At 42.8% G+C, this 26871-nt stretch overlaps 1 protein-coding gene across 1 annotated transcript in view; it reads left to right on the top strand.

Moving 5' to 3' along the window:
• LOC117557457 (receptor-type tyrosine-protein phosphatase O-like) overlaps positions 1 to 26486 on the top strand; it is a 31575-nt gene extending 5089 nt beyond the window's left edge. The window contains exons 2-6 of the mRNA XM_034233292.1: positions 18656 to 18947; positions 19297 to 19452; positions 23172 to 23324; positions 24329 to 24459; positions 26044 to 26486. Coding sequence (XP_034089183.1) covers positions 18656 to 18947; positions 19297 to 19452; positions 23172 to 23324; positions 24329 to 24459; positions 26044 to 26454 — 1143 coding nt within the window. The 3' untranslated portion in view covers positions 26455 to 26486. The remainder of the gene's footprint in view (positions 1 to 18655; positions 18948 to 19296; positions 19453 to 23171; positions 23325 to 24328; positions 24460 to 26043) is intronic.
• Positions 26487 to 26871: the final 385 nt, after the last annotated feature.

Genomic DNA, 26871 nt, shown 5'->3' with positions numbered 1-26871 from the left:
GCGCAGGCTGATGGGACTCAATAGAGCCTGAGTGCAGGCTGATGGGACTCAATAGAGCCTGAGTTGCAGGCTGATGGGACTCAATAGAGCCTGAGCGCAGGTAATGGGACTCAATAGAGCCTAGAGCGCAGGCTGATGGGACTCATAGAGCCTGAGTGCAGGCTGATGGGACTCAATTAGAGCCTGAGCGCAGGCTGAAAGACTCAATAGAGCCTGAGCGCAGGCTGATGGCCTCAATGAGAGCCTGAGCGCAGGCTGATGGGACTCAATAGATCCTGAGCGCAGGCTGATGGGACTCAATAGAGCCTGAGCGCAGGCTGATGGGACTCAATAGAGCCTGAGCGCAGGCTGATGGGACTCAATAGAGCCTGAGCGCAGGCTGATGGACTCAATAGAGCCTGAGCGCAGGCTGATGGGACTCAATAGAGCCTGAGCAGGCTGATGGGACTCAATAGAGCCTGAGCAGGCTATGGGACTCAATAGAGCCTGAGCACAGGCTGATGGGACTCAATAGAGCCTGAGCGCAGGCTGATGGGACTCAATAGAGCCTGAGCGCAGGCTGATGGGACTCAATAGAGCCTGAGCACAGGCTGATGGGACTCAATAGAGCCTGAGCACAGGCTGATGGGACTCAATAGAGCCTGAGTGCAGGCTGATGGGACTCAATAGAGCCTGAGTGCAGGCTGATGGGACTCAATAGAGCCTGAGCGCAGGCTGATGGGACTCAATAGATTCTGAGTGCAGGCTGATGGGACTCAATAGAGCCTGAGCGCAGGCTGATGGGACTCAATAGAGCCTGAGCGCAGGCTGATGGGACTCAATAGAGCCTGAGTGCAGGCTGATGGGACTCAATAGAGCCTGAGTGCAGGCTGATGGGACTCAATAGAGCCTGAGCGCAGGCTGATGGGACTCAATAGAGCCTGAGCGCAGGCTGATGGGACTCAATAGAGCCTGAGCGCAGGCTGATGGGACTCAATAGAGCCTGAGCTGCAGGCTGATGGGACTCAATAGAGCCTGAGCGCAGGCTGATGGGACTCAATAGAGCCTGAGTGCAGGCTGATGGGACTCAATAGAGCCTGAGTGCAGGCTGATGGGACTCAATAGAGCCTGAGCGCAGGCTGATGGGACTCAATAGAGCCTGAGCGCAGGCTGAATGGGACTCAATAGAGCCTGAGCGCAGGCTGATGGGACTCAATAGAGCCTGAGCGCAGGCTGATGGGACTCAATAGAGCCTGAGCGCAGGCTGATGGGACTCAATAGAGCCTGAGCGCAGGCTAATGGGACTCAATAGAGCCTGAGCGCAGGCTGATGGGACTCAATAGAGCCTGAGCACAGGCTGATGGGACTCAATAGAGCCTGAGCAGGCTGATGGGACTCAATAGAGCCTGAGCGCAGGCTGATGGGACTCAATAGATCCTGAGGCAGGCTGATGGACTCAATAGAGCCTGAGTGCAGGCTAGGGACTCAATAGAGCCTGATGCAGGCTGATGGGACTCAATAGAGCCTGAGTGCAGGCTATGGGACTCAATAGAGCCTGAGTGCAGGCTGATGGGACTCAATAGAGCCTGAGTGCAGGCTGATGGGACTCAATAGAGCCTGAGCAGGCTATGGGACTCAATAGAGCCTGAGTGCAGGCTGATGGGACTCAATAGAGCCTGAGTGCAGGCTATGGGACTCAATAGAGCCTGAGCGAGGCTGTGGGACTCAATAGAGCCTGAGGCAGGCAATGGGACTCAATAGATCCTGAGTGCAGGCTATGGGACTCAATAGAGCCTGAGCGCAGGCTGATGGGACTCAATAGATCCTGAGCGCAGGCTGATGGGACTCAATAGAGCCTGAGCGCAGGCTGATGGGACTCAATAGAGCCTGAGTGCAGGCTGATGGGACTCAATAGAGCCTGAGCGCAGGCTGATGGGACTCATAGAGCCTGAGCAGCTATGGGACTCATAGAGCCTGAGCGCAGGCTTATGGGACTCAATAGAGCCTGATGGCAGGCTGATGGGACTCAATAGAGCCTGAGTGCAGGCTAATGGGACTCAATAGAGCCTGAGCGCAGGCTGCATGGGACTCAATAGAGCCTGAGCGCAGGCTGATGGGACTCAATAGAGCCTGAGCGCAGGCTGATGGGACTCAATAGAGCCTGAGTGCAGGCTGATGGGACTCAATAGAGCCTGAGTGCAGGCTGATGGGACTCAATAGAGCCTGAGCGCAGGCTGATGGGACTCAATAGAGCCTGAGTGCAGGCTGATGGACTCAATAGAGCCTGAGCGCAGGCTGATGGGACTCAATAGAGCCTGAGTGCAGGCTGATGGGACTCAATAGAGCCTGAGTGCAGGCTGATGGGACTCAATAGAGCCTGAGTGCAGGCTGATGGGACTCAATAGAGCCTGAGTCGCAGGCTGATGGGACTCAATAGAGCCTGAGTGCAGGCTAATGGGACTCAATAGAGCCTGAGGCAGGCTGATGGGACTCAATAGAGCCTGAGCGCAGGCTGATGGGACTCAATAGAGCCTGAGCGCAGGCTGTGGGACTCAATAGAGCCTGAGTGCAGGCTGATGGGACTCAATAGAGCCTGAGTGCAGGCTGATGGGACTCAATAGAGCCTGAGTGCAGGCTGATGGGACTCAATAGAGCCTGAGTGCAGGCTGATGGGACTCAATAGAGCCTGAGCGCAGGCTGATGGGACTCAATAGAGCCTGAGTGCAGGCTGATGGGACTCAATAGAGCCTGAGCGCAGGCTGATGGGACTCAATAGAGCCTGAGCTGCAGGCTGATGGGACTCAATAGAGCCTGAGTGCAGGCTAATGGGACTCAATAGAGCCTGAGTCGCAGGCTGATGGGACTCAATAGAGCCTGAGCGCAGGCTGAATGGGACTCAATAGAGCCTGAGCGCCAGGCTGATGGGACTCAATAGAGCCTGAGCGCAGGCTGATGGGACTCAATAGAGCCTGAGCGCAGGCTGATGGGGACTCAATAGAGCCTGAGCGCAGGGCTAATGGGACTCAATAGAGCCTGAGCGCAGGCTAATGGGACTCAATAGAGCCTGAGCGCAGGCTAATGGGACTCAATAGAGCCTGAGCGCAGGCTAATGGGACTCAATAGAGCCTGAGCGCAGGCTGATGGGACTCAATAGAGCCTGAGCGCAGGCTGATGGGACTCAATAGAGCCTGAGCGCAGGCTGATGGGACTCAATAGAGCCTGAGTGCAGGCTGATGGGACTCAATAGAGCCTGAGCGCAGGCTGATGGGACTCAATAGAGCCTGAGCGCAGGCTGATGGGACTCAATAGAGCCTGAGTGCAGGCTGATGGGACTCAATAGAGCCTGAGCGCAGGCTAATGGGACTCAATAGAGCCTGAGTGCAGGCTGATGGGACTCAATAGAGCCTGAGCGCAGGCTAATGGGACTCAATAGAGTCTGAGTGCAGGCTAATGGGACTCAATAGAGCCTGAGTGCAGGCTGATGGGACTCAATAGAGCCTGAGTGCAGGCTAATGGGACTCAATAGAGCCTGAGCACAGGCTGATGGGACTCAATAGAGCCTGAGCGCAGGCTGATGGGACTCAATAGAGCCTGAGTGCAGGCTGATGGGACTCAATAGAGCCTGAGTGCAGGCTAATGGGACTCAATAGAGCCTGAGCACAGGCTAATGGGACTCAATAGAGCCTGAGTGCAGGCTGATGGGACTCAATAGAGCCTGAGTGCAGGCTAATGGGACTCAATAGAGCCTGAGCACAGGCTGATGGGACTCAATAGAGCCTGAGCGCAGGCTGATGGGACTCAATAGAGCCTGAGCGCAGGCTGATGGGACTCAATGGAGCCTGAGTGCAGGCTGATGGGACTCAATAGAGCCTGAGCGCAGGCTGATGGGACTCAATAGAGCCTGAGCGCAGGCTGATGGGACTCAATAGAGCCTGAGTGCAGGCTGATGGGACTCAATAGAGCCTGAGTGCAGGCTGGGACAAAGAGCCTGAGTGCAGGCTGATGGGACTCAATAGAGCTTGAGCGCAGGCTAATGGGACTCAATAACAGCAGTTAGCAGTTTAGCTGCTGCTAACGTTAGTAGCCAACAGCTAAATGTAACTGCTATCAGCTAACGGTTACCTTTAAATGCTAACGGCTGATGCTTACAGCTAGCAGCTAACATCAACAGCTAACTGCTAACAGTTAAACCAACTGGTTGACTTTGAGAGGAGTGAGAGGCTGAATCTCTGAGGAGTGAGAGGCTGAATCTCCTCTGAAGAGTGAGAGGCTGAATCTCTGAGGAGTGAGAGGCTGAATCTCTGAGGAGTGAGAGGCTGAATCTCTGAGGAGTGAGAGGCTGAATCTCTGAGGAGTAGTGCTGGGGGGAAACGATTATTTTGAAAACGATTAATCGGGCGATTATTTGATCGATTAGTCGACTAATCTAACGATTATTTTTCTGTTGTTCAATTCATAAAAAACGTAATGGAAAAAAAACGTAATGGAAAAAACATTTTTTTCACGAAACTGTGTCTCAGGGGATCTTAATATTTAAGAACCTATTAATGTGTTATACCAGATTAACGGGAATAATCTCAGCTAACTGACGATACAAACCATGTTTACCAAAACAAAACACAAGTCTCATAAGAAGCATCTAAATGACCCCTGAGCGAAAAATGCTAACGGACATTGGCACAGAACTCAAGATAAAAGTACCCTTATTACTTATCGTAGCTGCACATACAAGATATCCGATTAAAGCTGAGACTCCACAGATTATGTAGGTATATAGTATCATCACTGAGTGATCCGGACTCGCGACAGGGGAAGCAAATACAGTCATCACAACATGTACCTTCACAGAGCTTCTAGGGAGATCGTCTCACCACCGTAGCTGTCAATCTGATCAAAGTACGTGTTCAATGGCATTAAAATGAGAAAAAACGCGGCTGAATCGGTTAATCCATAGGTTTTTAACGTCTATGTATAAAAAAATGATTGAATTTATAATCCATAATTCCATTTTATGTAAAAAATCGGAGAGCAAATGCTAGCTGCTAATGGTAGCCACCACAGCTAGCTGCTGCTTCTGCTAGGCTATGCAGCAGTCTAAGTGAGATATAAATATATAAATATCTTTGCGTTTTGGACTAACTTTAAAATATTCCCATGCTTTTGAAGACCTGGGGCGAGATTTTTTCGTTTGGGGGCTTCGTGCGCAATCCTGTGAGGAGGAGGTGGTAGCCGTTTCAGTCTCCATTGTGTTTGAAGTGCGATTGCGAACTGCTTGTTGCTTTGGGTGACCCACGTGTGTGTAGCGACGCGTCGACGCGGAAATATGTCGTCGACGATATTTTGAAGTCGACGCGTCGCTACAGCACTACTGAGGAGTGAGAGGTTCTACGTGCTACGTGCTGCGGCTTACTCAGGATTATGAGGATCGCTTTAATGACTTCTACAAACCAAATCATCCTAAAGGGATTTATGTTTGATACGAATCAGAGAGCTGACTTTTATACATCCTGAAATACACGGTTTATTATTAGATACCATTAAAGTGTGGAAATGTGAAGTCTGCACTTTAAAAAGCTCCAGAAAAGATGTTACATTGACCTTTTGGGTTGAGTTCAAACACGTGTTGTTTCCTAAGCAGAGTAAACAGCTTAGATTGAGTCTGTCTCACTCAGAAAGGAGAACATTTAGACCAAGTGGGAAAGTGACAGATCAGACCTTCAAGCTCCAGAAAAGCTGTTGCTTTGACTTTGAATGGGACTTTTTTAGGGAAAACTTCATTCTTGTGATTTATTTAGTGATAATCTGCGTCTAACAGAAACCAGTGAGTGCATCGTGGAGAGGAGGGAGAGCAGCACAGAGACGTTTTGTGGACCTGCTGGTTCATTCAGACCCCCTCTCTCACACACACACACACACACACACACACACACACACACACACACACACACACACACACACACACACACACACACACACACACTGGAAAACAAAAAGCTGGAGGTTTGCATGATAATGTTGGCAGCTGCCTGAGGGCGACCCCCCCCACCACTCATTCACAGGGTCAGACACCCCATTCATCCAGTGTGTGTGTGTGTGTGTGTGTGTGTGTGTGTGTGTGTGTGTGTGTGTGTGTGTGTGTGTGTGTGTGTGTGTGACTGTGTGTGTGTCCTCATGAGGATAATGTTGGTTTTCTTCGTTCCTAGTTTAAGCTCTCATTTGGTCACCTCCTCTGTGAGTTCGAGTGTGTGTGTGTGTGTGTGTGTGTGTGTGTGTGTGTGTGTGTGTGTGTGTGTGTGTGTGACTGTGTGTATGTCTGTTAGCTGCTACCTCTCAAAATGGTTAGTTTCTCACCTGAAAACACTCAAATCTTTAATAAGGCATTTATATCGCACACACACACACACACACACACACACACACACACACACACATCCATATCAAGTCAGCAAATCCATTCACGGAGGCTGCGGGGCTGTCGCCATGGCAACAGAGAGATGAAAGGAGGAAGGAGAGACATATTTTGGGATGGCGGGAGACACTCATTATCACCATGGACACTGAATAATGCTGATGTTACTGCACACACACACACACACACACACACACACACACACGCACACACACACACACACACACACACACACACGCACACACACACACACACACACACACACACACGCACACACACACACACACACACACACGCACACACACACACACACACACATGTTATATTATCATTATCACCCATTACTGCAACAGGGTTCAGTCATCTTCACACACACTTTAATTAAAGACCCTGAACACTTTCCCACATTGTGTGTGTGTGTGTGTGTGTGTGTGTTGTGATTTCTCCCAGCATGCCCCAGTGTTTCCTCACTGTGACAGATTACAGAAGTGGGTCAGATCTCGATGGGATGATCTGTTCTGCAGAAACAGAGTTTAACACGTAGAAGCTGAGACTCAGTTCTCAGTAGGGTTGGGTATCGTTTGAATTTCCACGATTCTGATTCCGATTCTACTTTTCGATTCCGGTTCTTAACGGTTCTCAATTCCGGTTCTTTGAGAGGTAAAACAATGATACATGCTTCTTCCACCAAAAAGATTACATTTATTCGAGAGACTTTTACACAGGTTAGTTTACAGTAATATCCACATGAATCAGTTTATATTCACTGCTCTGTAACCTGAGAACCACTGAAGCTACAGCAGTGCAACTTTTAAAGAACAGTTCTTGTTGAGGAAACAAGCAGATCTGCCTCTCAGGCAAACCGGGAAGAAATGTTGAACATGTTAAAGTAAAATGCTTCAATCTGGTGCACTTTGAGCAGAACTACTAGAGACTAGATCTAGGGGTACAACTCTAAACACCCATATGAAAAAGATCGGTTTACATTTTAATAATCAAATAAGTATGTGAGCATAACCAGTAACCCATAGCCAATAACAAATACATGGAACGTATTTTATTTTTGTTGTTCATTCATATCTTATTTTACTATTTTATTAATGCATATTTTTGTATCTCTCCAGTTTAAAACGATATGTCTGGTTTACTGTCCTATAGTATACACTGGAATGATTTCAAACCTGTTTTATCCCAATCATTATAAAGGAGTGCCTTGGAAATATGTGTTTACATAAATTGTGATCAAAACGTTTGAGTCCCACTGAGATAACTTAGACTAAAGTGAACTATCTAAACACTCAGAGTCCTTTACCTCACTGAGCTGTAGTTATCAGCCTCTCAGTCTGACTGGAGAGAGCTCTCCCTCCACATGATTGCAGAAACATCTTCTTATAGCCGTTAGAGCAGCTAGCACCAGATGCTAATAACAACAGCGCGTACCGGTCCCTCTCTCCCTCGCTCGCTCCCACGCTCACTCGCACGTTGGCTATGAGCTGCGGGCGCCAGACAAGCCAACATCCCCCATTTTCATCACTTGCAGCGCCCATCGTACAGGGCGAATGAAACGTGTAACCGGGGTGAAAAGGGTGTTACATTTGCTTAATTATGAATGTTGTTACATCAAGGCCGAACATTAGGATGAGCCCCAACGGTCAAACATTTTGTTTCCCTCCCAGAGCTGTCAGCGCAGCGCCTCCACAGATCTGGCGCCCTAGGCGAACATCTACAACGCCAGTGCGACGGGCCGGCCCTGGTCTCAGGTTACGCTGTAGGAAGTGTAGGTACAACGCTACATTTCCCGCCCGCCGCAGTCACACAGTAGGCTACGGAGAGCGGCGAGAAACATTTCCTCAGGCATCGAAAAGCGGAATCAAAATTCACATTTCTAAATGATGCCGTTGGAATCTAAATGTTGGAACCGGTTCCGAACCGGAACCGGTTCTCGGTACCCAACCCTAGTTCTCAGTCGACCAGTTTCTGTTTGTTTTCATGAGGATTGACTTTCTGAGAAACTTCGGTGCACGTATATCTGGGTGAACAAGATCAGAGCTGGTGCTTCCTCATGAGCTTTTGAGAGGAATCGCAGTTCTACAGGTGTGGAGTTCGGCCTGATGTTGATGAAGACATCTGCCTTCAGATCGAACATGTGGTCCCAGTTCATTGGATCGTCACTGGTTTCAGATCGAACATGTGGTCCCAGTTCTTACATCCCATTGGATCGTCACTGGCTTCAGATCGAACATGTGGTCCCAGTTCTTACATCCCATTGGATCGTCACTGGTTTCAGATCGAACATGTGGTCCCAGTTCTTACATCCCATTGGATCGTCACTGGTTTCAGATCGAACATGTGGTCCCAGTTCTTACATCCCATTGGATCGTCACTGGTTTCAGATCGAACATGTGGTCCCAGTTCTTACATCCCTTTGGATCGTCACTGGTTTCAGATCGAACATGTGGTCCCAGTTCTTACATCCCATTGGATCGTCACTGGTTTCAGATCGAACATGTGGTCCCAGTTCTTACATCCCATTGGATCGTCACTGGTTTCAGATCGAACATGTGGTCCCAGTTCTTACATCCCATTGGATCGTCACTGGCTTCAGATCGAACATGTGGTCCCAGTTCTTACATCCCATTGGATCGTCACTGGTTTCAGATCGAACATGTGGTCCCAGTTCTTACATCCCTTTGGATCGTCACTGGTTTCAGATCGAACATGTGGTCCCAGTTCTTACATCCCATTGGATCGTCACTGGTTTCAGATCGAACATGTGGTCCCAGTTCTTACATCCCATTGGATCGTCACTGGGTTCAGATCGAACATGTGGTCCCAGTTCTTACATCCCATTGGATCGTCACTGGCTTCAGATCGAACATGTGGTCCCAGTTCTTACATCCCATTGGATCGTCACTGGTTTCAGATCGAACATGTGGTCCCAGTTCTTACATCCCTTTGGATCGTCACTGGTTTCAGATCGAACATGTGGTCCCAGTTCTTACATCCCATTGGATCGTCACTTGTTTCAGATCGAACATGTGGTCCAAGTTCTTACATCCCATTGGATCGTCACTGGTTTCAGATCGAACATGTGGTCCCAGTTCTTACATCCCATTGGATCGTCACTGGTTTCAGATCGAACATGTGGTCCCAGTTCTTACATCCCATTGGATCGTCACTGGTTTCAGATCGAACATGTGGTCCCAGTTCTTACATCCCATTGGATCGTCACTGGCTTCAGATCGAACATGTGGTCCCAGTTCTTACATCCCATTGGATCGTCACTGGTTTCAGATCGAACATGTGGTCCCAGTTCTTACATCCCTTTGGATCGTCACTGGTTTCAGATCGAACATGTGGTCCCAGTTCTTACATCCCATTGGATCGTCACTGGTTTCAGATCGAACATGTGGTCCCAGTTCTTACATCCCATTGGATCGTCACTGGTTTCAGATCGAACATGTGGTCCCAGTTCTTACATCCCATTGGATCGTCACTGGCTTCAGATCGAACATGTGGTCCCAGTTCTTACATCCCATTGGATCGTCACTGGTTTCAGATCGAACATGTGGTCCCAGTTCTTACATCCCATTGGATCGTCACTGGTTTCAGATCGAACATGTGGTCCCAGTTCTTACATCCCATTGGATCGTCACTGGTTTCAGATCGAACATGTGGTCCCAGTTCTTACATCCCTTTGGATCGTCACTGGTTTCAGATCGAACATGTGGTCCCAGTTCTTACATCCCATTGGATCGTCACTGGTTTCAGATCGAACATGTGGTCCAAGTTCTTACATCCCATTGGATCGTCACTGGTTTCAGATCGAACATGTGGTCCCAGTTCTTACATCCCATTGGATCGTCACTGGCTTCAGATCGAACATGTGGTCCCAGTTCTTACATCCCATTGGATCGTCACTGGCTTCAGATCGAACATGTGGTCCCAGTTCTTACATCCCATTGGATCGTCACTGGTTTCAGATCGAACATGTGGTCCCAGTTCTTACATCCCATTGGATCGTCACTTGTTTCAGATCGAACATGTGGTCCCAGTTCTTACATCCCATTGGATCGTCACTGGCTTCAGATCGAACATGTGGTCCCAGTTCTTACATCTCATTGGATCGTCACTGGTTTCAGATCGAACATGTGGTCCCAGTTCTTACATCCCTTTGGATCGTCACTGGTTTCAGATCGAACATGTGGTCCCAGTTCTTACATCCCTTTGGATCGTCACTGGTTTCAGATCGAACATGTGGTCCCAGTTCTTACATCCCATTGGATCGTCACTGGTTTCAGATCGAACATGTGGTCCCAGTTCTTACATCCCATTGGATCGTCACTGGCTTCAGATCGAACATGTGGTCCCAGTTCTTACATCCCATTGGATCGTCACTGGCTTCAGATCGAACATGTGGTCCCAGTTCTTACATCCCATTGGATCGTCACTGGTTTCAGATCGAACATGTGGTCCCAGTTCTTACATCCCATTGGATCGTCACTGGTTTCAGATCGAACATGTGGTCCCAGTTCTTACATCCCATTGGATCGTCACTGGTTTCAGATCGAACATGTGGTCCCAGTTCTTACATCCCATTGGATCGTCACTGGCTTCAGATCGAACATGTGGTCCCAGTTCTTACATCCCATTGGATCGTCACTGGTTTCAGATCAAACATGTGGTCCCAGTTCTTACATCCCATTGGATCGTCACTGGCTTCAGATCGAACATGTGGTCCCAGTTCTTACATCCCATTGGATCGTCACTGGTTTCAGATCGAACATGTGGTCCCAGTTCTTACATCCCATTGGATCGTCACTGGTTTCAGATCGAACATGTGGTCCCAGTTCTTACATCCCATTGGATCGTCACTGGTTTCAGATCGAACATGTGGTCCCAGTTCTTACATCCCATTGGATCGTCACTGGCTTCAGATCGAACATGTGGTCCCAGTTCTTACATCCCATTGGATCGTCACTGGTTTCAGATCGAACATGTGGTCCCAGTTCTTACATCCCATTGGATCGTCACTGGTTTCAGATCGAACATGTGGTCCCAGTTCTTACATCCCATTGGATCGTCACTGGTTTCAGATCGAACATGTGGTCCCAGTTCTTACATCCCATTGGATCGTCACTGGCTTGAGTTAAAACACCAATACATGTGTTTATGTTCTTCTGTTTGTTTAAAAAGGAGAACCAGGTTTCATTTCTCACGCTGACGATTTATTTCCAAACTGATCTCCCTTTGGATCTTTACCGATCAGCTGCTGTTTCGTTTTGAAAAGAAGAGTTTGTTTACGCGCTTCTGTTTATCCAGGGGGTCCGCGGGGTCTTCAAAAGTATTAAACGGCATTTCCTAAGGTATTACATTTTGTAGCTTGTTTCCAATAAGTCTCTGAATGGTCCAGAGAGGTTGTATTCTACAGTCTGCCTGAATGTAGTCATGGTGTAGGTGTGCAGTGTGATTCTGTGTAGTTTATTGATGGCATCCCGTTGGACGTCATCTGAACAGGACATCGCACGCTCACTGCTTGATAGCTCGCGAAGGTCCGTTTACGCCGGTTGTTGAACAACATCGTTATGGGGAAATGCAAGTCTGCGTCCAAATGGTTGGAAGATAAGCAGGAAGGACAATCAGTACTGTATATAGTCAATGTGAGGTAAAGTGTGTCGCCAAGGGAACCGGTTAGAACTCCAAGTGGAGATGAGGTCTTAGAGTGTACGGAAAGGGTCTTGAAAGGTCTTCCATGTGACTTCAGGACTCCTGCATCTACCCTGATACAGAAAGAGTCTTTATTCTGTCAGGGTGAAGACGTCAAGGGTTAGCAACGTCTGTTAGAGTATGTAGTTCTCATGTAGTTCACATGTAGTTGATATAAGTACATGGTGTAGTTGATATGAGTACATGGTGTAGTTGATATAAGTACATGGTGTAGTTGATATAAGTACATAGTGTAGTTGATATAAGTACATAGTGTAGTTGATATAAGTACATAGTGTAGTTGATATGAGTACATAGTGTAGTTGATATGAGTACATAGTGTAGTTGATATGAGTACATAGTGTAGTTGATATAAGTACATGGTGTAGTTGATATGAGTACATAGTGTAGTTGATATAAGTACATAGTGTAGTTGATATAAGTACATAGTGTAGTTGATATGAGTACATGGTGTAGTTGATATAACTACATAGTGTAGTTGATATAAGTACATAGTGTAGTTGATATGAGTACATAGTGTAGTTGATATAAGTACATAGTGTAGTTGATATAAGTACATAGTGTAGTTGATATGAGTACATAGTGTAGTTGATATAAGTACATAGTGTAGTTGATATAAGTACATAGTGTAGTTGATATAAGTACATGGTGTAGTTGATATGAGTACATAGTGTAGTTGATATAAGTACATGGTGTAGTTGATATAACTACATAGTGTAGTTGATATAAGTACATAGTGTAGTTGATATAAGTACATAGTGTAGTTGATATGAGTACATGGTGTAGTTGATATAACTACATAGTGTAGTTGATATAAGTACATGGTGTAGTTGATATAACTACATAGTGTAGTTGATATAAGTACATAGTGTAGTTGGTGTAGTTGATATAAGTACATGGTGTAGTTGATATAACTACATAGTGTAGTTGATATAAGTACATAGTGTAGTTGATATGAGTACATAGTGTAGTTGATATAAGTACATGGTGTAGTTGATATAAGTACATGGTGTAGTTGATATAACTACATAGTGTAGTTGATATAATTACATAGTGTAGTTGATATAAGTACATAGTGTAGTTGATATGAGTACATAGTGTAGTTGATATAAGTACATGGTGTAGTTGATATAACTACATAGTGTAGTTGATATAAGTACATAGTGTAGTTGATATGAGTACATAGTGTAGTTGATATGAGTACATAGTGTAGTTGATATGAGTACATAGTGTAGTTGATATAAGTACATGGTGTAGTTGTTATGAGTACATAGTGTAGTTGATATAAGTACATGGTGTAGTTGATATAACTACATAGTGTAGTTGATATAAGTACATAGTGTAGTTGATATGAGTACATAGTGTAGTTGATATAACTACATAGTGTAGTTGATATGAGTACATAGTGTAGTTGATATGAGTACATAGTGTAGTTGATATAACTACATAGTGTAGTTTATGTAAGTACATAGTGTAGTTGATATAAGTACATAGTGTAGTTGATATGAGTACATAGTGTAGTTGATATGAGTACATAGTGTAGTTGATATGAGTACATGGTGTAGTTGATATGAGTACATGGTGTAGTTGATATAAGTACATAGTGTAGTTGATATAAGTACATAGTGTAGTTGATATAAGTACATAGTGTAGTTGATATAACTACATAGTGTAGTTGATATAAGTACATGGTGTAGTTGATATAACTACATAGTGTAGTTGATATAACTACATAGTGTAGTTGATATAACTACATAGTGTAGTTGATATAAGTACATGGTGTAGTTGATATAACTACATAGTGTAGTTGATATAAGTACATAGTGTAGTTGATATAAGTACATAGTGTAGTTGATATAAGTACATGGTGTAGTTGATATAAGTACATGGTGTAGTTGATATAACTACATAGTGTAGTTGATATAAGTACATAGTGTAGTTGATATGAGTACATAGTGTAGTTAATATAAGTACATGGTGTAGTTGATATAAGTACATGGTGTAGTTGATATAACTACATAGTGTAGTTGATATAAGTACATAGTGTAGTTGATATAAGTACATAGTGTAGTTGATATAAGTACATAGTGTAGTTGATATAAGTACATGGTGTAGTTGATATAACTACATAGTGTAGTTGATATAACTACATAGTGTAGTTGATATAAGTACATAGTGTAGTTGATATGAGTACATAGTGTAGTTGATATGAGTACATGGTGTAGTTGATATAAGTACATAGTGTAGTTGATATAAGTACATAGTGTAGTTGATATAAGTACATAGTGTAGTTGATATAACTACATAGTGTAGTTGATATAAGTACATGGTGTAGTTGATATGAGTACATAGTGTAGTTGATATAAGTACATAGTGTAGTTGATATAACTACATAGTGTAGTTGATATAACTACATAGTGTAGTTGATATAAGTACATGGTGTAGTTGATATAACTACATAGTGTAGTTGATATAAGTACATAGTGTAGTTGATATAAGTACATAGTGTAGTTGATATAAGTACATGGTGTAGTTGATATAAGTACATGGTGTAGTTGATATAACTACATAGTGTAGTTGATATAAGTACATAGTGTAGTTGATATGAGTACATAGTGTAGTTAATATAAGTACATGGTGTAGTTGATATAAGTACATAGTGTAGTTGATATGAGTACATAGTGTAGTTGATATAAGTACATAGTGTAGTTGATATAACTACATAGTGTAGTTGATATAAGTACATAGTGTAGTTGATATAAGTACATAGTGTAGTTGATATGAGTACATAGTGTAGTTGATATAAGTACATGGTGTAGTTGATATAACTACATAGTGTAGTTGATATAAGTACATAGTGTAGTTGATATAAGTACATAGTGTAGTTGATATAAGTACATAGTGTAGTTGATATGAGTACATAGTGTAGTTGATATAAGTACATGGTGTAGTTGATATAACTACATAGTGTAGTTGATATAAGTACATGGTGTAGTTGATATGAGTACATAGTGTAGTTGATATGAGTACATAGTGTAGTTGATATGAGTACATAGTGTAGTTGATATGAGTACATAGTGTAGTTGATATGAGTACATAGTGTAGTTGATATAAGTACATAGTGTAGTTGATATAAGTACATAGTATAGTTGATATAAGTACATTGTGTAGTTGATATAAGTACATGGTGTAGTTGATATAAGTACATGGTGTAGTTGATATGAGTACATAGTGTAGTTGATATAAGTACATAGTGTAGTTGATATAACTACATAGTGTAGTTGATATAAGTACATAGTGTAGTTGATATAAGTACATCGTGTAGTTGATATAAGTACATAGTGTAGTTGATATAAGTACATGGTGTAGTTGATATGAGTACATAGTGTAGTTGATATAAGTACATAGTGTAGTTGATATAACTACATAGTGTAGTTGATATAAGTACATAGTGTAGTTGATATGAGTACATAGTGTAGTTGATATAAGTACATAGTGTAGTTGATATAACTACATAGTGTAGTTGATATAAGTACATAGTGTAGTTGATATGAGTACATAGTGTAGTTGATATAAGTACATTGTGTAGTTGATATAAGTACATAGTGTAGTTGATATAAGTACATAGTGTAGTTGATATAACTACATAGTGTAGTTGATATAAGTACATAGTGTAGTTGATATGAGTACATAGTGTAGTTGATATAAGTACATTGTGTAGTTGATATAACTACATAGTGTAGTTGATATAAGTACATAGTGTAGTTGATATAAGTACATTGTGTAGTTGATATAAGTACATGGTGTAGTTGATATGAGTACATAGTGTAGTTGATATAAGTACATAGTGTAGTTGATATAACTACATAGTGTAGTTGATATAAGTACATAGTGTAGTTGATATGAGTACATAGTGTAGTTGATATGAGTACATGGTGTAGTTGATATGAGTACATAGTGTAGTTGATATAACTACATAGTGTAGTTGATATAAGTACATAGTGTAGTTGATATGAGTACATGGTGTAGTTGATATAACTACATAGTGTAGTTGATATAAGTACATGGTGTAGTTGATATAACTACATAGTGTAGTTGATATAACTACATAGTGTAGTTGATATAAGTACATAGTGTAGTTGATATAAGTACATTGTGTAGTTGATATAAGTATATAGTGTAGTTGATATGAGTACATAGTGTAGTTGATATAAGTACATGGTGTAGTTGATATGAGTACATAGTGTAGTTGATATAACTACATAGTGTAGTTGATATAACTACATAGTGTAGTTGATATAAGTACATAGTGTAGTTGATATGAGTACATGGTGTAGTTGATATAACTACATAGTGTAGTTGATATAAGTACATAGTGTAGTTGATATAACTACATAGTGTAGTTGATATGAGTACATGGTGTAGTTGATATAACTACATAGTGTAGTTGATATAACTACATAGTGTAGTTGATATAACTACATAGTGTAGTTGATATAAGTACATAGTGTAGTTGATATAAGTACATAGTGTAGTTGATATAACTACATAGTGTAGTTGATATAACTACATAGTGTAGTTGATATAACTACATAGTGTAGTTGATATAAGTACATAGTGTAGTTGATATAACTACATAGTGTAGTTGATATAACTACATAGTGTAGTTGATATAACTACATAGTGTAGTTGATATAAGTACATAGTGTAGTTGATATGAGTACATGGTGTAGTTGATATAAGTACATAGTGTAGTTGATATAACTACATAGTGTATTTGATATGAGTACATAGTGTAGTTGATATAAGTACATGGTGTAGTTGATATAAGTACATAGTGTAGTTGATATAACTACATAGTGTATTTGATATGAGTACATAGTGTAGTTGATATAAGTACATAGTGTAGTTGATATAAGTACATAGTGTAGTTGATATGAGTACATGGTGTAGTTGATATAACTACATAGTGTAGTTGATATAACTACATAGTGTATTTGATATGAGTACATAGTGTAGTTGATATAAGTACATAGTGTAGTTGATATGAGTACATAGTGTAGTTGATATAAGTACATAGTGTACTTGATATAAGTACATAGTGTAGTTGATATAAGTACATAGTGTAGTCCCAGCTCTGATTGGCCGTTCAGTGTTTTCTGAGCTCTGTTGCTTTCAGATGAGGAAACCAGTGTTTCTGTTATTTTGATATTGGAGTTTTATCTCGTCCGCGAGGCGTCGGCTCAATAAAACCTGCTGATAGCATCAGACTGAGAACAAGGAAGTCAGATCAGCTGATTCCAGACCAGTTATTAAAGCTTTACGAGAAACAGGTTTCATAGATCGAGGAAAAAGATGTCTGGGACAGGGTGAAGCGTCTCCAGGAAATAGACACAGCCGATTTGTTTGTTTGCCATCTGTTTACTATTATTTGTATTTCATTTTATTGTCATATTTTATTTCTTGTTTTTTCATTTTCCTTTTTTAATTTATATTTCATTTGTTAAGATGTGGAGTTCTTTGTCCGGCACGCATGCCTTTAAATGCTCTTCAATGTCCTTTAGAGGATATTAAAGTGAATATGATTTGGGGAATATTTTCAGTAAATACTCACAGCCTGTGGTGAGTTCAGGGTGCGTGGGAATAAGAAGTGTTCACTATATATTGGGCACCACACATTAGTGGTTCAGGGAATATAGTATTGATTACTTTTGTCAGTAAAAGCATGACGTCCTGCAGACATCCAGTAATTAGACACGGGAGCAGCTAAAGACCCCGAACCAACAGTGAGGATGTTCAGTGAGTGCCGACTCCGGACAAGCAGCAACAACTAGAATGTTCCCCGTTATGAACTTGTGTTATGTCTTCCTTATTGCAATAGTAATTATTATGTGTGCACATGTTGGCCTACGCTTGAAGTTGTGGCTTTAGGCTGCTGCTGAGCAACGCACAAGTCATGTAAAGAGTTACTTTATGTAGAGAGTAACAAAGTAAAGTCATATATTACTTTTTTTTAAAGTAATGAGTAATATGTAATATATTACCTTTTGAGAAGCCTTATAGTGGCTCTAATTAGATAAAGAGAGTCGTGTCTAATTCCTGGAAGCCGTAATGTTCTTTTATGTTTGAATGTGTTTTAAAGTCTTCTTTTACATTACATGACATGTCAGTTGTTAGACGCTTTTATCCAAAGCGACTTACATACTCAATACTGTGGGCAATCCCCTCTTCTTCGTGTTTTCAGATTCAAATTCAAAGATTTTATTTCTCCCTGTTTCAGAGACATCCAGTAATTAGACACGGCCCTGAGGAGCCTTATAGTGGCTCTAATTAGAGAAGGAGGGTCGTGTCTAATTCCTGGAAGCCGTAAAGTTCTTCTGCTGTATGTTTGAAAGTGTTTTAGAGTTAAAGGCTTCTTCTACTTCTTCGTTCGAATGCATATTATTAAGTCTCCTCCTTCCTGTTTCAGAGCGCGTTGGCGTAATGATGTCCCTTGATGTTTGAATGTGTTTTAAAGTCTTCTCCTCCTTCCTGTTTCAGAGCGCGTGTGCGTTCCAGGCGTCTCTGAGCGATGGCGGTCAGATCGTGGCGACGCTGGAGCGCTCCGATCTCCAGGAGAACGTGACGGCGTACGCTGCTCAGATCTCAGGAGGAACAAGGCCCATCGTCGTGCAGTTTGAGAACGCCAGCGAGCTGAAGGTCAAGGAGCTGAAGGTCAAGGAGCTGAAGGTCAACGCCTCGCTGCACGGCCTCTGCTACAGCGTCAGCTTGCTGCTGAGAGAGGGGCCGGACGGCTGGTCCAAACCCATCAGAACCATCCCAGTGCTCACCAGTGAGTTACTATGTTACTCACTGCACATATTATTCACATTCGATTTCTACGATTTCAATCATATTCAATGTACACACTGCTATATTCTGATTATATATAATGTTATTATAGTTTCTTCAAATAGTTTTCTATCTGTGTTTTTAATGTTTTGTTTTATTTGTATGTATGCTCCACGACACGTGTGTTACCGTACGTGGTAATAAACCTGTTTCTGGTTCTGGTTCTTTATAAACCCCTTAAATATCATGTTTTCTGAGAAACCCTTAACTACCAGGGTGCTTTTTAAGACTGAACTATACTGACATGTGTGTGTGTATGATTACAGTAATGATGATGTGTGTGTGTTCAGAGCCTCTCCCCGTGCGCAGCGTGCACATCTGGGACTACAGAGAGTCTCCAGAGACCGGCGTGGTGTTCCAGCTGCAGCCACCAGGGGGCAGCGTGTTCAGCCGCGTCAACATCAGCTACAGCGAGGGGGCGGAGCCTCGCTACATGCTGTACAAAGGTTATTACTATATTAAAGGTCTCCCATCATGCACGATGCCTTTCTGATGTCTTTTATACATCAATACAGAGATTACACCCTTTACTCAAGTAGAAGTACACACATCCTTTACTCAAGTAGAAGTACACACACCCTTTACTCAAGTAGAAGTACACACATCCTTTACTCAAGTAGAAGTACACACATCCTTTACTCAAGTAGAAGTACACACATCCTTTACTCAAGTAGAAGTACACACATCCTTTCCTCAAGTAGAAGTACACACATCCTTTACTCAAGTAGAAGTACACACACCCTTTACTCAAGTAAAAGTACACACATCCTGTACTCAAGTAGAAGTACACACATCCTGTGCTCAAGTAGAAGTACACACACCCTTTACTCAAGTAGAAGTACACACATCCTTTCCTCAAGTAGAAGTACACACATCCTTTACTCAAGTAGAAGTACACACACCCTTTACTCAAGTAGAAGTACACACATCCTTTACTCAAGTAGAAGTACACACATCCTTTACTCAAGTAGAAGTACACACATCCTGTACTCAAGTAGAAGTACACACATCCTGTGCTCAAGTAGAAGTACACACACCCTTTACTCAAGTAGAAGTACACACACCCTTTACTCAAGTAGAAGTACACACATCCTTTACTCAAGTAGAAGTACACACACCCTTTACTCAAGTAGAAGTACACACATCCTTTACTCAAGTAGAAGTACACACATCCTTTACTCAAGTAGAAGTACACACATCCTTTACTCAAGTAGAAGTACACACATCCTTTCCTCAAGTAGAAGTACACACATCCTTTACTCAAGTAGAAGTACACACACCCTTTACTCAAGTAGAAGTACACACATCCTTTACTCAAGTAGAAGTACACACATCCTTTACTCAAGTAGAAGTACACACATCCTTTACTCAAGTAGAAGTACACACATCCTTTACTCAAGTAGAAGTACACACATCCTTTACTCAAGTAGAAGTACACACATCCTGTACTCAAGTAGAAGTACACACATCCTGTGCTCAAGTAGAAGTACACACACCCTTTACTCAAGTAGAAGTACACACATCCTTTCCTCAAGTAGAAGTACACACATCCTTTACTCAAGTAGAAGTACACACACCCTTTACTCAAGTAGAAGTACACACATCCTTTACTCAAGTAGAAGTACACACATCCTTTACTCAAGTAGAAGTACACACATCCTGTACTCAAGTAGAAGTACACACATCCTGTGCTCAAGTAGAAGTACACACACCCTTTACTCAAGTAGAAGTACACACATCCTTTACTCAAGCAGAAGTACACATATCCTTTACTCAAGTAGAAGTACACACATCCTGTACTCAAGTAGAAGTACACACATCCTGTGCTCAAGTAGAAGTACACACACCCTTTACTCAAGTAGAAGTACACACACCCTTTACTCAAGTAGAAGTACACACATCCTTTACTCAAGTAGAAGTGCACACACCCTTTACTCAAGTAGAAGTACACACATCCTTTACTCAAGCAGAAGTACACACATCCTTTACTCAAGTAGAAGTACACACATCCTGTACTCAAGTAGAAGTACACACATCCTGTGCTCAAGTAGAAGTACACACATCCTTTACTCAAGTAGAAGTACACACATCCTGTGCTCAAGTAGAAGTACACACATCCTTTACTCAAGCAGAAGTACACACATCCTTTACTCAAGTAGAAGTGCACACATCCTTTACTCAAGTAGAAGTACACACATCCTTTACTCAAGTAGAAGTACACACATCCTTTACTCAAGTAGAAGTACACACATCCTTTACTCAAGTAGAAGTACACACATCCCTTACTCAAGTAGAAGTACACACATCCTTTACTCAAGTAGAAGTACAAACATCCTGTGCTCAAGTAGAAGTGCACACATCCTTTCCTCAAGTAGAAGTACACTCATCCTTTCCTCAAGTAGAAGTACACACATCCTTTACTCAAGTAGAAGTACACACATCCTTTACTCAAGTAGAAGTACAAACATCCTTTACTCAAGTAGAAGTACACACATCCTTTACTCAAGTAGAAGTGCACACATCCCTTACTCAAGTAGAAGTACACACATCCTGTACTCAAGTAGAAGTACACGCATCCCTTACTCAAGTAGAAGTACACACATCCTTTACTCAAGTAGAAGTACACACATCCCTTACTCAAGTAGAAGTACACACATCCTTTACTCAAGTAGAAGTACACACATCCTGTACTCAAGTAGAAGTACACACATCCTGTACTCAAGTAGAAGTACACACATCCTTTCCTCAAGTAGAAGTACACACATCCTTTACTCAAGTAGAAGTACACACATCCTTTACTCAAGTAGAAGTACACACATCCTTTACTCAAGTAGAAGTGCACACATCCTTTCCTCAAGTAGAAGTACACACATCCTTTACTCAAGTAGAAGTACACACATCCTTTACTCAAGTAGAAGTACAAACATCCTTTACTCAAGTAGAAGTACACACATCCCTTACTCAAGTAGAAGTGCACACATCCCTTACTCAAGTAGAAGTACACACATCCTTTACTCAAGTAGAAGTACACACATCCTTTACTCAAGTAGAAGTACACACATCCTTTACTCAAGTAGAAGTGCACACATCCCTTACTCAAGTAGAAGTACACACATCCTGTACTCAAGTAGAAGTACACGCATCCCTTACTCAAGTAGAAGTACACACATCCTTTACTCAAGTAGAAGTACACACATCCCTTACTCAAGTAGAAGTACACACATCCTTTACTCAAGTAGAAGTACACACATCCTGTACTCAAGTAGAAGTACACACATCCTGTACTCAAGTAGAAGTACACACATCCTTTCCTCAAGTAGAAGTACACACATCCTTTACTCAAGTAGAAGTACACACATCCTTTACTCAAGTAGAAGTACACACATCCTTTACTCAAGTAGAAGTGCACACATCCTTTCCTCAAGTAGAAGTACACACATCCTTTACTCAAGTAGAAGTACACACATCCTTTACTCAAGTAGAAGTACACACATCCTTTACTCAAGTAGAAGTACAGATACTCGTGTTTAAAGTAGTGAACTGGTGAAAGTAGAAGTACTGACTAAACTTCTTTACTCAAGTGAAAGTAAAGTACTTTGAAGTGTACTTCAGTAGAAAGTACCCATAACTAGCAGCTGCTTTAAAGAGTACCTGACCTCCCTTTATATTAAAGAACAATAATGTAATTGTTAGCTAATGAATGTTTCCAATGAACGTGTTCTGGAAGTAATCTGGTCTGTGTTTACATTAGCATGCTAACACTCAGAGCTAACCTGCTGGAGAGAGTGTGTGAAGAAGCAGGAAATCAAAAGGAAGTCACCTTGTGGTAAACCTGAGAGAGAGAAAGAGTTTGAGCTCCATCCTGTTTCAGAGAGAATCCTTGATGTGGTTTGGAACATGATGTGGAGTTTCATCACGGCAGCATTTAGCTGAGTTTCTGCTGGGAGAGTTCTGAGCAGGCATTAGCTCCGCCTACTCTTTAAAAAAACACCTAACAGCTTGAAGAGAGAGGGGGAGGGGGGAGGCTAGAATGATCTCTTTGGTGTTTCGAGCAAAACACCAAAGAGGCATGTGTTTTATATATCTGTATATATCTGATCCTGTGAAGCCTGAGCTCTGAGGTACAACATGCTGTAACTCTGTGGTCCTCTCTGTGTGTCTGCAGACTTCCACAAGGGGAAGACGGTGTTCAGGCACTGGCTCCCTGGCGTCTGCTACAGGAACATCACCTTCATGCTCATCTCTGAGGCCACCATCTCCCAGCATGCACTGCTCTCACACAGTGACGTCACACACACTCCTCTGCACCACAGGACAGGTACACACACACTCCTCTGTACTACAGGACAGGTACACACACACTCATCTGCACCACAGGACAGGTACACACACACTCCTCTGTACTACAGGACAGGTACACACACACTCCTCTGTACTACAGGACAGGTACACACACACACTCCTCTGTACTACAGGACAGGTACACACACACTCCTCTGTACTACAGGACAGGTACACACACACACTCCTCTGTACTACAGGACAGGTACACACACACTCCTCTGCACCACAGGACAGGTACACACACACACTCCTCTGTACTACAGGACAGGTACACACACACTCCTCTGCACCACAGGACAGGTACACACACACTCATCTGCACCACAGGACAGGTACACACACACTCATCTGCACCACAGGACAGGCACACACACACTCCTCTGCACCACAGGACAGGTACACACACACTCATCTGCACCACAGGACAGGCACACACACACTCCTCTGCACCACAGGACAGGTACACACACTCCTCTGCACCACAGGACAGGTACACACACACTCCTCTGCACCACAGGACAGGTACACACACACTCCTCTGCACCACAGGACAGGTACACACACACTCATCTGCACCACAGGACAGGTACACACACACTCATCTGCACCACAGGACAGGTACACACACACTCATCTGCACCACAGGACAGGTACACACACTTGTACACAAACAACTTTTAAAACTATTTTTGTGTGTAAATCGACAATATCTGTTTTCAAATCATCATTTTTCTCTTATCCTGCTTTTTTAAAATTGTATTTGTATAAAAATCATCTTAATTCTTTAAAATGAATTCCTGTGTCCCCCCAGTCCAGGTACACACACTCGTAATTTATATTATATAGTTTTTTAATTTTACTCTTTGGATGGAAACAACTTTTTAAACTATTCTTATTTTTGCTTGAAATTCTCCAAAAATTCCGAAATCCCTTTAAAAGAAATCTTAATTTCTTAAAATCTTCTTCTTTCCCTCCCAGTCCCATTCCCCCCCCTCAACATCTCCCATAAGATCGTGCACCTGGTCCAGAGGCCTCTCCAGAAGGACCCCCCTGCCCCCCCCCGGCAGTCCCGGGACGTTGCCCTCCTGGACGAAGAGCCCCTGGAGGAGGTTGGGTTTTGATTTATTTATTCTACTATTTCAACAATTAGAAAGTTTATACATCCGGCAGAAAGCAGAGTGACTGTTAGAGAACTCTCCCTGGTCCCCGGCTTGAGCTTCAGCCTCTGATCCATGTGTCTGTGATCCTCTCCAGAAGAGTGCTCACTTTTTCCTCAAAATCTCAAAAATTCGCACTTTTTCTAAACATCTAAAAATCTGACTTTTTCCTGAAAAATCTCAAAAATGCAGACTTTTTCCTAAAAATGCTCACTTTTTCTAAAAATGTTGACTTTTTCAAAAAGATCTGACTTTCTATCAAGATTCTGACTTTTTCTGAAAAATCTCAACATTTTGACTTTTTCACAAAATTCTGACTTTTTCTCAAAAATATCAAAATTCTGACTTTTTCTTAAAATTCTGACTTTTTCTCAAAAATATCAAAATTCTGACTTTTTCACAAAATTCTGACTTTTTCTTAAAATTCTGACTTTTTCTGAATACTTAAAAATGTTAATAATCCCTGGTCCCCGGCTTGAGCTTCAGCCTCAGGATCCATGTATCTGATCCTCTCCAGAATGGAAGTAGTCATCACATACAGAGCATCAAGTAGTTCCTGAACAGTGTCCTTCACATGCTGATATCAAGAGAGGGAGTCACGCAGTCACAAGATGGAGGGATGCTGGTTCTCATACGAAACACTGAGTCTTTTCTCACAATGTTGGCTTTTTTCTGAAAATCTAAAAATGTCGACTTTTTCTGAAAATATCAAAATGCTGACTTTTTCACAAAATTCTGACATTGTCTAAAAATCTCAACAATTCTGAATTTTCCTCAAAAATCGGACTTTTTCAAAAAAATCTGACTTTCTCACTTTTTCAAACAAATCTAAAAATTCAGACTTTTTCTGAAAATCTCAAAATGTTTGGCTTTTTCCTCAAAATCTCAAACATTCTAAGTTATCATATGCCTAAAACAGACCTCCTTAGTCATCCAGTTGCACCTATTCAGAGGTCGTCCTCCTTAGTCATCCAGTTGCACCTATTCAGAGGTCTTCCTCCTTAGTCATCCAGTTGCACCTATTCAGAGGTCTTCCTCCTTAGTCATCCAGTTGCACCTATTCAGAGGTCTTCCTCCTTAGTCATCCAGTTGCACCTATTCAGAGGTCGTCCTCCTTAGTCATCCAGTTGCACCTATTCAGAGGTCGTCCTCCTTAGTCATCCAGTTGCACCTATTCAGAGGTCTTCCTCCTTAGTCATCCAGTTGCACCTATTCAGAGGTCTTCCTCCTTAGTCATCCAGTTGCACCTATTCAGAGGTCTTCCTCCTTAGTCATCCAGTTGCACCTATTCAGAGGTCGTCCTCCTTAGTCATCCAGTTGCACCTATTCAGAGGTCTTCCTCCTTAGTCATCCAGTTGCACCTATTCAGAGGTCGTCCTCCTCAGAGGTCGTCCTCCTCAGAGGTCTTCCTCCTCAGAGGTCTTCCTCCTCAGAGGTCTTCCTCCTCAGAGGTCTTCCTCCTCAGAGGTCTTCCTCCTCAGTCATCCAGTTGCAGGATAAAGAAAAAGATCATTCTGTATTTGAATCCTCCCTCAGGTTCAGCCTTCAGACGACCACAAGGGCACGGAGGCTCCTTTCAGCTTCAGCCCAACGCACAACCTGACAGGCTTCAACCTGACCAATGAGGAGGATGAGGGGGCGTGGCTTAATCCACCGAAGCAGGGGGCGTGGCCTAATCCACAGAAGGAAGAGGAACAAGAGGAAGAGGAGGAGGAAGAGGAGGAGTTTGTGAACGCGGTGGTGTCAGAGTATGAAGACTCGGGGTCAGCGATGATGCTCCACCCCCCCGACCCCCCCGCGGTGTCCCCCCCCCCGCTTCCCCCCCTCCTCATGGAGGTAAGATGGCTGCCCCCCCGACCGCCGACCAGCTACGACGGCTTCAACATCTACATCTACAGAGACGGTGAGTCATATTATTTCATGTTTGTTTTCGCTTCCAAAATCTAAATGGAAGTGATATGGTCTGTGTTTACATTAGCATGCTAACACTCAGAGCTAACCTGTACTGGAGAGAGTGTGTGAAGAAGCAGGAAGTCAAAAGGAAGTCACCTTGTGGTAAACCTGAGAGAGAGAAAGAGTTTGAGCTCCATCCTGTTTCAGAGAGAATCCTTGATGTGGTTTGGAACATGATGTGGAGTTTCATCACGGCAGCATTTAGCTGAGTTTCTGCTGGGAGAGTTCTCCTGATGAGATCTCCTCTCTCTTTGAAGCATGGGTGCCCAACCAGTCGATCGCGATCGACCGGTCGATAACGAGGAGATTCCCAGTCGATCGCGAGATGTGTCTAAAAATAGAACAACAATATTCTGTTTTATCGTTAATGTCCTATTACATTACATTACATTACATTTAGCTGAGGCTTTT

Source organism: Gymnodraco acuticeps, unplaced genomic scaffold, assembly GCF_902827175.1.
Source record: "Gymnodraco acuticeps unplaced genomic scaffold, fGymAcu1.1, whole genome shotgun sequence".
Taxonomy (NCBI): domain Eukaryota; kingdom Metazoa; phylum Chordata; class Actinopteri; order Perciformes; family Bathydraconidae; genus Gymnodraco; species Gymnodraco acuticeps.
Note: the sequence above shows the minus strand (reverse complement) of the source record. Positions and strands in the feature narration are given on the sequence as shown.